The sequence below is a fragment of the Pundamilia nyererei genome, unplaced genomic scaffold (assembly GCF_000239375.1).
Source record: "Pundamilia nyererei isolate P.nyererei 1_Seehausen unplaced genomic scaffold, PunNye1.0 scaffold00048, whole genome shotgun sequence".
Classification (NCBI taxonomy): Eukaryota; Metazoa; Chordata; class Actinopteri; order Cichliformes; family Cichlidae; genus Pundamilia; species Pundamilia nyererei.
The window spans coordinates 739791-753555 of NW_005187449.1; the positions used below are offsets into that span (position 1 = coordinate 739791).

The 13765-nt window shown below is 41.2% G+C and overlaps 1 protein-coding gene across 4 annotated transcripts in view; it reads left to right on the top strand.

Moving 5' to 3' along the window:
* The window catches only part of LOC102212906 (serine/threonine-protein kinase D3), a 55672-nt gene that overhangs the window by 22271 nt on the left and 19636 nt on the right, over positions 1-13765 (top strand). For all 4 annotated transcript variants that reach the window (XM_013910778.1, XM_013910779.1, XM_005732718.2 and 1 more), the window contains one exon: positions 11745-11883. In XM_013910778.1, the coding sequence (XP_013766232.1) occupies positions 11745-11883 (139 nt within the window). The remainder of the gene's footprint in view (positions 1-11744; positions 11884-13765) is intronic.

Below are 13765 nucleotides of genomic sequence, written 5' to 3' on the forward strand. Positions count from 1 at the left end.
CAGCGACGAACCCATCAATCCCTCCATTTTCTTTACTGTTAATTAAACAATCGGATGGGGCTGGAAGATCAGGAACCTTCTTGCTGTGAGCTGACAGTGCTGACCGCCACCCCACAGCTTATTAATTTAATACTGGTGTTGGATCAGGACTGTCGGCAGTACTATAACAGAGGTGGTGAAGTTGGATCGGTGCATCGTTGGCAGCCAGGATCAGATGATCAGATTTAGCTCTCTGGAAACTTTGAGTTCAACATGGTGTACATCTGTGAGGAGAGTCTCACCTGACTCAGAGTCTGTGTGACGATCTGCTCTGCTCCCATCAGATACTAATTACATAAGCCAGGTAGGAAAATCCCAAGTGTGGGATCGATGTGAGGGGTTAACGGGTTCAAACTCCAAAAGCAAACATTCACCTCTCAATCATTGACCTCAAACATGCGTCTCTCAGCACTGCTGCTCACTTTAGCATTAGTTGGGGCAGAAGTGCAGCCCACCAGGGGGGCTGATCGGGCTCAGTGATTGGCTTTGCAAAAGTATTAAATAAGGAAAGAGCAGGATTTTAGATTTGAAACAATGAGTTGCAAACCACAATGAAAATGCATGAATTTATGGGCCAGGGCACTAACAGAGGACTTTATTATTCACGACTCTATTTTCCTGGTTAAATAACAACTTAATAATACTACACAAATGTAAGATAAGCCCTGTGACGTGTTTCTTTGTAGGGAAAGTAATCTGAGTGTGAGAATACGAGTGAGCAGTGATTTTAAAAGTAATCGGTAAAATCTTACATTTTTAATCTTTCCAGCCAGTCAGTGGATCTAACCATCAGTCAACATTGATGTAGACTTCTGAAAGATGAGCTCAATCAGCAGTTATTGTCCTTTATTAGCAGCAGATAAATGGATAAAGTAATACGTGCTGATGAATTTCATGCCAGCTGTGCCAGTCGCGGTGCTGCAAAGCTTTTATGTGAGGTTATTAGACTGGAAGACATGGGAGTCAGGTGGCCTTAAACAGCTGCTGCAGGAGGGTGTTAAATTAAAGGAATTAATGATTAATTTATGAAGACTGCAGTTTGGTCTCCTGCAGTGACCTCTGGATATTCAAAGCGAGCAGCAGAAAGTTTGACCTGAGCTCCTCTTTGGATAAAAAAAAAACAAATAATAAAGAGTTCAAAGGTCTCAGAAAGAGAGCAGGGAACAGAGTGTTGTCCATGAGCCAATTTCATACCATTTAAATGGATTCAGTCCTCACTCAGGTAACATAAGCACAGTTTTATTAATGGACAGCCACGATTTGGTGAGTTTTGTTTTCATATTTTGCATTGAGCACTGATTTTTAACAAGTGGATGAATGAAACTCCCACTCGCTCTCACTCGCTCTGACAACCTTGGCCCTCTCTGCGCTGCATCCTGTTGTTTCCTGTGCGAGGTGACAGAGACGAGCGGATGCCGGGGAAAACACTCGCAGCTGTTTGCCTTCACGTTTCCCATCAGCACATTTTACCGCCGTCCCTCCAGGCTAATTGCACGCACACGGCAAGCACGACCGAGAGTTTTATTGGAGCAGCGGAAGACTGCAGCGGTTTTATCTGTTTGTGCTCTTCACGTCGCTACCGGCCCAAATGTTTTCATCTCCTTCTGCTAGGTGTGACGCAAACAGCAGTTGCTGTGACTTTTTATTTTTTCTGTTTGGTCCAGAAGTTTCTGGGCGGTGACACAATTTTTAGTTTTCTGCCTGTCGATGACGACAGCAGCAACGGGTTAAATAAAAACACTGTTTCGGCCATCATCAAGTTACAGCCTTTTCTACACACAGCCCTCTCTCGTCAAGCACTGAGATGTAATTGGATACATAAACATGATCTTAAGCAGCTGTTTTATTGACCAGGATTATTTTTAAAGGTTCTGTTTCTTCATCTATAACAAGCAACCAATCGCAGTGAAGTGCTCGTAGTGCAGGTGCGCGTCATCCTTCAATGCTTTGGTTTCAAACACAGTCTTCTTTTTAGGTAATGTTCAGATGTTTTATGCAGAAACATTTCTCTTTTAGCTTTTGTATTTGCTTCAAGGCTTTTGGCACAGCAAACCTTTATTTTCCTTCAATATAAAGGCGGGTCTTTAATGTAATCTTTCAGAAAGGCTCAGGAGGAAAAACAGAGGTGAAGCTGAAGTGTGACCAGGATGGACAAGATTAGGGATGAGTGAATCAGAGGGGACAGCTCAGAATGAGAGGTTTGGATATGTGCAGAGGAGGGACGGAGGATGTTAAAGATGGAGGTTCTAGGCAGGAGGGAGACCAAAAAGAAGATTCATGGATGTAGTGAAGGACTAGCAGAGGGTTGAAGTGACAGCAGAGGATGCTGGGAAAGGGTTGGGTGGAGGCAGATGGTCTGCTGTGGCAACTCATAAAGGGAGCAGCTGAAAGAAGAAATGTAACATTAACCTTTTATTTATTTTTTTTCCTTTGAGGTTTTTTGTTCCCTTAGTTGATTTTTAAGTTGCTTGTCATGTTTTGGTTGCTGTAACACAATAACTTAGCAACTAGGATTTATCTCTTATTCCCTGTTGGATATTGGTGTCATTAACAGTATATGCATGTAAGGGAAATCTGTGGGAGCCAGAAGTTTCAGTTTTTCTTCTACTTTTGTCAGCACAGCACCTACTCAGCGTCAAAGTTGGCCACTGTGCAAACACAACCTCACAAAACAATCTACATGAGAAGTACCACTGGCATTTAAAACACCCCAACGTGCAGGAAACAAGCTGTTAACAGGGAGATATCGCTAATGCTAATGTAAGCAGAATAATATTGTACTAGACGCCTGCTAAAATTAAACTTTTTTTTTTTTTCACCTGCTGTACGTGACGCACACATGGGACTAGAGGCACCTTTTAAAATTGTGCGTGTGGTTTGTGTCATATGTGTCATAGTCTTTAATAAATCAGGAGTTTTGGCTCCACCGTGCTGTCTGGAGGTCAAAGGTTAAAGCTTAGAGCCTGCAGGTTTTGACCTCTGAGACCCTTAATGACCAAAATCAGACTGTGGAGTTTGGTGATAGCATCAGAGAAGAGTTAGGAAAAATTACTCGTGTGTGTGTGTGTGTGTGTGTGTGTGTGTGTGTGTGTGTGTGTGTGTGTAAACCCGGTTAATGGAGGATTACCCATAAAGAGAGGATCAGTGTGTATTAAACACACACTCTGGTGCATTAACGGTCCTCTCAGTGCGCTTCTCTGCTCACCTCAGAGCAAACGTCAGCTGACGGCTCCATATCCAACACAATTGGATGGAGACCAAATGCATCGTCATGGCAGCTGATCTGAAGTGTTTTCACTTCTGGTTCAGACCTCACCCAGTCCGCTTCCTGCTTTAGTCCTGCTTTCAGAGGTTTCTTTGGTCCAGGTGATTTTCTGAAAGCTTTTTAAAAATTAAAATAAAAAGTTGAAATGCTTCATTCGGTTTGATTAAAGGGGCCTCTATCTCCTGTTCCAGTAAGTTCGTATTAAACATGGTTTCATATGACGTATGATTAATGCCTGTGAGGTGAAAGTAGAAATAGGAAAGGGAGAAAATAAAACGTTAATGTGTGAAAACGTCATTCTTAGGCAGGATGGGAGAGGAAGATGTGAGATTATTTCAAAGCTGGGAGTGTGCATGACATGTTGCTGATGGCATCTGATTATGTTATATTGTGAATTGTCTTTTATAAAAACATGCTGGACAGGAAGTGCACGTCCATGGTAAAATTTACATGCAGCCCGGGGCGTCCATTGTCATAGGTTAGCAGTCATCAATTTGAATATAAGCTGATGATGCTCTATAGTGTCAGAGTCCACCTTTATATACTGGCCCACGGGCTGTTATCTCATTCAACATCTGGCTGAATATTCTTGTATTCAGGTGGCAAAATCAATAAGGAACAGCAATGCAGACACGGAGGAGGAGCTGACACATGCCCAGCAGAAGTTCACGACCTTTTCACTTATTGTTTTTATAATAGTAAAGATTTTCTCTGCTTTCTATATCTAAACTGTAAATTTAGCGTATATAGTTGCTCAGTCTTTCGACACACTTTTTTGTCACGGTTAGAGCTACAGCTCACTTCTCATTGATGCGGAATTTCAAAATAAAAGCTTGGTACCTTCCATGATAGAGGCTACGCTTGCTTCAGCTAAGTTGATGAACTTGTCCAGTGTGAGGTAACTGCAGTTGAAACCAAGATTCAAACCGTGAATCATGCAGGAGGAGTGCTTCTGCATGACAATAAAACAACTAAACATATAAAGCCATAAATGTGCAGAAATGTTCTTTTTTTTATTGGTTTTATGTATTAAATCAATATTGATGTAGAGAGGAGCACTTTGTCTAATCTAATGATGCTTTGTCATGTTTAAAGAATGAACGTGCAACTGAAACCTGTTCTGCTGATTAAAGAAACAACATCAGGCCAGCTGAGTGACTGCAGCATCGTCCTCCATGCCCTCTAGACACAATTTTATTTCCTCCTATTGGACAACGAGCTAAAGCAGAGCTCTTATAACACAATCCAAACCTACTTAGCTTCAACTTTAAAAAGTAATAACTGATCAGTAACAGTTATTTTGTCTTGTTTTTTTCCCTTTAATCAGAGTTGAGTGGTTGACCATTGAAGAAAACAAATATCGCCTTCGATGGTCCAAAACCCTGCAGCTCTCCACCAGCACATAAAAGCATGACCACACATCACTCATACTAGAATCCTGTCAGTGTTACAACTGCTTTTAATATTTTATTGCTTGCTTTTAAGTCATTGCATGGGTTTCAGCCTCCTTACCTCTCTGCCCTTTTAACTTTAAGTGCTTCCACGGGAATGCTGAGGATGAGGTGCCCCTGGTTGTCCAAGGTTAGGGCCTTGGTGGTTGCAGCAACTGTATCGAGGAATAAACTGCCCCTGACTCCAGCAGACAAGTTTAAAAACCGTTTTTAAATGAAATTTTTTGACAGCAAGTACAAAGAGCCACAAAAGGATCAGGGTTGCAATGTTTTCGGAGGATGTGCCCATCACAAATAGGCCAGCGTGAGAACTCAGACACCAAATAGTTTCTACAGCTTTTTGTTGTTGTTGTTGTTGTTTATCGTGTCCCTGATCAGACCGTCCTGTTCCCGTGTTTCTGACTGTCAGCATCTCTCTTTTTTTGAGAGGCAGTGTGTAGCCGCACGGCGAATGACTGCAGGGTATTAGTGACGAGACCTCAGCCATAATTCATGATGCACTTTGTGTGTGTGTGTGTCTGTGTGTGTGTGTGTGTGTGTGTTACATCTAACGTGATCCATGCAGCTTGTGCCTCGTCACCTGTTGGGTTGTTTCCTGCTGTCACAGCGGCCTGCAGGATCCACACTGCATGCTTTCTGCACGCTGCTAACATCCTGCTCAGCTCAGCAGGAAGCTGCTCCACCTGCTCCGTCTGCAGGCTGCAGAAGCTGCTGAACTCCAAATCCACTGCACACACACTTTATCACAAAAACACACACACCCTTCACAAAGCTCCAAGATCACAAACTCTTCAAATTAGCTCCTTATTTCCTCACTAATCAAGTTACTTAGAAGATTTGAGATGGACTTTTATTTACCCGCAAGAATTATGATATAAATAAAAAGGAAAATTAAAAACACCTTGTTACAGTGTTTTAAATACACTATACAGGCAATTAGGAGAAACACCATGTACATCTTTACTTATTGCAGGACCAGCTGTGAGTGAAGTCTGGGTGCAGTTAAGTACAGTTTGTGCTCTCAAAAGCAGGAAAACCTCATGTATCAAAATGGCCAGCAGTGAGGTATATACGCTGTATGGTTAAGGAAATAAAACCTGCCAAACCACTGCCATGTTTCCTTTAAATGAAGTCTTTACTTATAGATGTCGTGTCACAGAGAAGTTAATGTCATTATTTCTCAGGAATTGTGCAGAAAATAACAAAAAGGAAACGGAGAAAGTCGTGAGAGGTAGTGAGAAGTTCCATTTTTACATGTGTTGGTGTTTCTTTGTAACTTCTATTGAAATGTATAGGCGTGTCTTTATTAAGCCAGTATGCATTTATTTAAACTTCAAACCTGGCAAAAAACTCATATCTTGCATGGTTGGAACAAGGTCCAAGTAGAGCTTCAACGTGCAACAAGAAATGGGAGTGAGACAAAACATTTTTTGAGCACGCAATTTATTGAAAACAACACTTAAACTGAAACAGGGTGTTTTACAGCTGATCAGAAGTTTAGGACCACATGTCCTTAAGAGGCAAAATCTGTGCAAAAAAATTTCATTTTCTCTCAGGTGGTCACACTGTCATGATGTTCTGATGGCAAAGGCAAATAAACGTTTCCTTTTTGAACATGGTCGAGTTGTTGAACCACATACGCAGGGTCTCTCACAGCATGCTGTCGCTGCTGAGGTGGGACAGCATGACCGTGGCTCAGGGGGTTGGGAATTCCATCTGTAACCGGAAGGTCGCCGGTTCGATCCCTGGGCTTTCTGTCCTGGTCGTTGTGTCCTTGGGCAAGACACTTTACCCTACTTGCCTACTGGTGTTGGCCAGAGGGGCCGATGGTGCGATATGGCAGCCTCGCTTCTGTCAGTCTGCCCCAGGGCAGCTGTGGCTACAACTGTAGCTGCCTCCACCAGTGTGTGAATGTGAGAGTGAATGAATAGTGGTATTGTAAAACGCTTTGGGTGCCTAGAAAAGCGCTATATAAATCCAATCCATTATTATTATTATTATTATTCGGTAAGAAAGCCATTTGGAATTTCTTAAATGATCCAGAGGGTTATGGAACAAAAAAGTCAAGGAAACCCCCCCCAAAATTTTTACCAGCACTGAGCTGGAAGATCCAATTGGCTGTCTGTCAAGACACTGGACAGTCCTCGCCCCAAATTAAGGACGTTAGTGGTGCTGACTGCAGCCTAATAACTATCAGACGGCATCTGAGACTGAAGGGCTTCAAAAACAAAAAACGTCTTCAAAGGCCTCGTCTCCTTAACGCCACAGAACTTTTATTTATTGTTGACTCTATTTAATTTGTAAAATATGTGTATACACACACACACACGTAGAAAAACATTTAGTATACACATCCAAAAAAGTTTTTTGTTTTTTTTGCATATACTATTATATATTGTACATATATTTATTAGTTTCAGATTTAGCCATTCGTATATTTTGCCTGTTTATGTTATTGTATTTTGCACAACTCTGTTGCTTGTGAAGCTCGCACACAAGAATTTCACTCACATGTACTGTACCAATGTACCTGCACATGTGATGTGACAATAAAAGTGATTTGATTTGATTTGATTTGATGTGCAGAGAGCATCCCTCATGTCTGAGAGCCCTCGTCTGTGTGGTAAAGACTGGGTTTTTTTAACAGGACAACGCTACAGTACACAGTGACTACAGGAGGAGGGACTTCTTCCAGGAGAATAACATCGCTCCTTTGGACCATCATGTTTGTTCTCCTGATCTAAATCCAATTGAGAACCTTTGGGGATGGATGGCAAGGGTAGTTAAAAAAATGGACAACAGTTCCAGACAGTCTTCACAACTTGGAGAAATGTTCCCACTCGCTTCTTTGAAGCGCTTGCATTAAGCATGCCGCAACGAATTTTTGAAGTGATCAAAAAAACGGTGGAGCTACTCATTACTGAGTTCATGGTTGGAACTTTGATTTCTGCTTTGAAGGGTTTATGGGTTTTTTGGAGGTGTGTTCCTAAACTTCTGATCAGCTGTAAAACAGCCTGTTTCAGTTTAAGTGTTGTTTTAAATACATTGCATGCTCAAAAAATGTTTTGTCTCACTCCCATTTCTTCTTGTTGCATGCTGAAGCTCTACTTGGAACCTTGTTAAGATCCAACCATGCAAAATATGATTTGTTTGCCATTTTTCAGGTGGTCTAAAACTTTTGATCAGGACTGTATATCGGATGAAGGGTTTAGGAGTTTCATCTCCTTTACATGTGCCACCCTCTTTTTAAATGGACCAAAGGTAATTGGACGGTTTACTCAAAGGCTATTTACTGGGCAGGTGTGGGCAATTCCTTCGTTATGTCATTATCACTTAAGCAGATAAAAGGTCTGGAGCTGATCTGAGGTGTGATGCTTGCATTTGGAAGATGTTGCTGTGAACAGACAACATGCTGTCAAAGGAACTCTCCATGCAGGTGAAACAAGCCATCCTTAATATGCGAAAACAGGAAAAAAAACACTCCTGCTATTGTAGCAGGAGTGGCAAAATCTACAGTTTGGTGCATCCCGAGAAAGAAAGAAAGCACTAATGAACTCAGAAATACAAATAGACCTGGACGCCCACCAAGGACAGCAGTGGTGGATGATCGCAGAATCATTTCCACAGTAAAGAGACAAACCTCATCACGACAGCGGTGTGGTGTCAATGTGTTCAAGACTTCAGGCTGTCATTACCAGCAGAGGGATTTCAACCAAGTATTAAAAATTAACATTTTATTTTCAGTTAGGGTGTCCAGTTACTTTGAGCCCGTGAAATGAAGAGATAGTGTTTAAAAAAACCAAAAAAAAAAACCGCTTTAGTTTCTCACATTTTTATGTATTTGAATCGCTTTCTTCAACCCACTGAATTAAAGCTGAAAGTCTGCACTTCAGACTGAGTTGTTTCATTCAAAATTAATTGAAGTAATGTACATAACCAAAATTAGAAAAAAAAAGTTGTCTCTGCCCAAATATTTAAGTTAAGTTTACTGCTAAAACCAGGATTTTTATTTATTCATTCATCGCTTGTCTTAGGCACCATCTGAATGATAAGTGGAGTAACAGGCCAAACAGGCCTAGTTCCAGCTCCTAATTTTCATTCTTGGACTCTACTAGGGTAGCTTTGCATGATTCATGCTTCAGAATAATTCCTATTTATCTAATATGGGTCTGAAATGAGCCCCTTTCAGCCAGTTTTATTCTGATTAGCAGGTGGGTGGGACTTCTGTACCTAAGAGGACCAATCAGAAAGGAGTTCATGGTCCCACAAATGTCTCTTTGCGTACATGTTACCGTTTATCCAACAAGCAGAGAGAAGTTATAACCCACGCAGTTCTCAAAAGTCCAGACTGTGCATTGCTGGAAGCAGATGACGTATGCGTCTGCCTGATGCTGATTGGTTGACAAGGGGGCCTGAATAACGGTCACCAGGCGTGAAAGAAGCATGAAACGAATTTCTCCATTGACTGCGGAGCTCTCTGCAGGTAAACAGGTCATCCCCTGCTGAGCCATAAATTCCACCTTTAAGAGATCCGGTCCCACTGACATCCAGAGCTAAGTAGAAAAAACCGTCTGAAACCTAGCATTCAGGGCAGCTTGAAGCCTGAGATATTGTATTTTTAAACTTTCAGACTGTATTTTGATGTATTTTCAAATGTTCTTTAATTATGATGATGGTGATCAAATGCACATTAATGTAAATATGCACTATTTAGTCCATTTTCCTTATATGGACTAAATGCTCAAATAACAAGTATTGAGAGAAAGTTTTACGAAAGATTATTGGCCTGTCCCCCCCTGCAGAGGCATTGTGCCTCAAGCAAAGCAGCACCGACTCAAACATTAGATTTTCTCTGGGGGGTTTTTTTGGTCTGGGAACTAAACAGAGAAGCGGCTTTGCATTAGACATGGACAGTGACCCAAACGTGGAGCTGTCACCACAACATTTGTAAACTTCCTGTTAAAAGAGAAAAAGGAGCTGTAGCTGCTGAGGAATCTTCATGCTTTTCAGCAGAAAATCTAATTCTTGATTTAATTCTACCTATTTCAGCTGCTGTGGGCTTCTGGTAGTTTCCCAGTGTGGCGTTTCTGTGAATTTGTTTCATCACTTGTCATCTGTTCCTCATACGGAAAGGTTAAGTAATCTTTGACTTTGGAAAGAAGCCGGACCACGACAGGCGATGAGGTCATGATTTTAACAAAAAAAAAACTTCCATCTAAGTGGAAAAATTGTTGCAGTGAGAATAAACTGATGATAGTTCACTGAAAGGGGTCAAAGGTCAGCAGGCTAGAGCAGCTCTTTTACAGATAGTTCAGCGCGGCTGTAAAACAAATAGAGCACAGAAACTTTGCAATTCAAATAAAAGACGTAAATGTTGGTGTTCTTCTTCCTAATACACTTTAAATTTATATTCAAGGACTAAAATCATATTTACTGATTATCTGGGTTTCCTGCACCAGTTTTAAAGTTCATTCTCTTTTAAACAAAACCTTCTTAGGTGCTTTATTCACTGATGATCTCCTGTTTTGCATGCTAGTGCTCAGAATGGCACAAAATATAAAGACACTAACTACTATCAGTGTATCCCCACACATACACATTACCCAAGTATATTACGAGGCTCATTTTAAATTAGTTATTTTTAAAAATCGGTCTTATTTTTGAAAGACCAGTTGCTGCTAACTGTTCCAAACACTGAGTCAGAACTTTTTGAAAAAAATCCCACAAACGAGACAGGAAGTGGCCCGCCTGAGTGTAAAAAGTGCTTTATTACATGTGTTTATGTCTAAGAGTCACTATCCATGTATCTCTTTCATCGCACAGATTATGATGAATGAGTCCTCCTCTTCAGTCATACTTGATGGGTTTTCCCCTCGGGCTATAATTTTAAAAACCTACCGCAGGATAAAAGCCGCAGCAGGCGGCAGTGGTGTAATATGTTAGGTTGCTTTATTTTGAAAGCTAGCTAGTTCCTAGTTGGAAACGAGTTACCACTTAAAGCTGCCCTAAAGGCTCTGTGTAAAGTGATTAAGCTGATCTAGCAATATTTCTTGGCCAACAGGGGGCGCCTGCTCTGGTTTAAAAAGACATGAGAGGAAAATGACCTTACTTTTTACTGAGATCAAAAATAAAGTGACCACTTTCCTGATGGCTGCAAGGTCTCGGTCACTAATTTTAAGACTTATTGAATAAAACGTTTACCTTCTCAGTTTTGGCACTTGGTTTCTAAAGGGACAGTAAAGCAGGGTAGGCTTTAGTGTCACTACAGTGTAAACTGTAATGTCCTTCAGTGTCACTGTTAGATCCACTCTTATTCACGATGCCTGGTTTCAAAAGCTAAGTTGGTGATACCTGAAATCCTCAGACTGATTCTTAAAAAAAAAGCACCAGTGGGTGAAATCCTAAAATTATTTGTTAACTAATCAATCAGCACTCCACCCTATTGAGTAACTGTGCTCACCTCGTGCAAGTGAAAAATAAAAAATGGCACATCCAGCATACATAAAACCAAAATTGAGGCTTCAAAACTGCTGTTCAAAGTAATGGGTAATGTCACAGTGGATGTGTCCGTCTTTTATATACAGTCTGTATTCGGCTGTATGTTGTAGCGATCAGCAGAAGGGGAAGCTGGGGGGGGGCATGTGGTCTGTAACTCAACCACCACACCACAGGAGTCAGGTGAACATGTAAAACCACCATGAGGCTACGACTGTGCCTGACTGATTTTTATGAGTGTTGCATGAATGTATCGCTTTCTGTTTTTCTTTGTTTAATTTTCTGGATAATTGTTCTTTCAAACTGTAGCCCGGTGTTTTGGAATGATCAGTTTTCTCTGTGAGGGCACAAATGCAGTCACCTAGAGTCCCTAAAACATTTGAATAGCGCAGCACGTTTAATACTACCCGTGTGTCTGTGTCGTTTCTTTCATTAACCTTTTGCAGCTCGGACGTGAACTCTGAGCAATAACACCTCCCCTTTTCCCTCCTCAGTTTCCTGAATGTGGATTTTTTGGGATGTACGACAAGATCCTGCTCTTCCGTCACGACCTGAGCTCAGACAACATCCTGCAGCGTTTGATCTCCGCTGAGGAGATCCAGGAGGGCGACCTGATCGAGGTGGTGCTCTCTGGTAAGGAATGAATAATTTTAGTCCGTTTTCTTTTTTTTCCCCCTCAGCAGGTGGATATAATGTTCGAATTGATAAAAAACATTTATCAAACATGCAAAACTCCGAGTAGTGATGGAATCAAGTGTGCATACATAGCCAGAAATACTGCAGCCCTACCCATCCACAACCCATCACTCCAATCCTGCCCCGTCGGAGTTTAAATGTAGCTGATCTGGTGTAACTGATCACCCCGTGCCAGCCAGTTTGCGGCCTTGCAGGGAGTTTATGCTAAATGTCGTCACAGCTGCAGGCCCATGGTGCACTTGTGGTGGTGTTTCGACTCGTCATACACCTCCTGATTTCTGTAACCTGACACATGTAGCAGTGTCTACATGATGCATCAATGCACGAGGATGGAGATGCTGAGATGGCACAGAGCAAGATCGCTGCAGCATTTGAACGAAATGCCGAAAACGTGCGTGACTGCTTTGTTTCCTGTTTCAACTTCTTCTTCTCCTGTTTTCAGTTCTGAAATGGTGTAATTTTTCTACTTGGAGTGTTTAGAAACAGACTGAGATAGAGTCCAGCTTTTATTGTCCCGTTAGTTCTTTTATTAGTGTTTCTATTTAGACTGAATGCCCCTTTTCTTGTTCTCTTGAGTGTACCTTAGGTTTCTCTTTTTTCTGAATTTCATGCTTGAGCATGTCCTGTATAAATAACATTCTTTCACATTTTTGTCAATAATCATTGTATGTCCTCCTCTGGTAGCTGCTGAGTCTTTCCCAGTTTTTAAGTTCTTTATTTTCAGACAAGTAGATGATGTCGCTGAGATCTCAGCCTGCTACAGCTTAGAAAGATGCACAGACATTAATGAGATAAGCATGAGTAAAGAAAGAAAGCATGCTGCAGAAACAGAAGACACACTTACAACTGCATGTTGTCGTTTTTTGTGGGATTTCTTTTTTTGGATTTTCTATAAATCATGGTTTAATATTTGGGAGCTCAGGACCATTTAAGGTATGAACAAGAATCAAAAATGATTCCAGCTAATAATAAATAGATTAACTTTAAAATCAGCAGTAAGAATAAAATAATTGTTTAAAATGTATCTTAATGAAAAACACGGTCGTTTATTAAATGAATCAAATTTGCCTAACCGTGTATTTGGTTTCACACTGAAGTCAAAGGTAAGTTTTAAACATTTAAATTGTATCTTTATTATGTATTTTCGCATCAGTTTCGTATCCTCCGGGTAAAATGAGGCTGGCACAGATCTCGTTTCCTCTCCACCAGCGCCGCCTCCCTGGGTCACCCCCGTTCGCTCTAAACATAATATTGTGCATAGGATTGTCACTTCCTGAAATGTGTCAACATGTTGGGCTGTGAAAACTAAAACTGACACCTTTACAGCCGAACACCCAGACGCAGAGCCGCGCCAGGTTTAAATTACACAGGAGGGTGAAAACGTATCGCAACCGCACAGGGTGCAAACCCACGACCACTTCCTCCTCCTCCTCATGCACCTCTCGCTGCTACTGCTGCAAAACCCTGCAGAGCTCAGCTGGTTTATTTCACTGTTACCATTCGAGCTGCTACAAGAGCGCCAAGCGATCAAGATGAAACCGGCTCTAGTGTGATTCTTGCTGCTCGGTTGAGTTGTTTTCCAGCTTTTATACACACAAGCAGCACAAAATGGTCTGTGTGGTTGTGTATATATGTAGTACATACACATTACATTTAAAGTAGAGGAAACATTTTCAAAAAATGCAATAATTAAAGGTTGAAAATGCAAAGAACACATCCAATAACAAGATGTTTTTATGTGTTAGCTTGAAAAGTTCATCCTCATTTAAACACTTTTCTCTTCTCTTTACTTGCATATTTTAAATCCTGTGTAACTTCA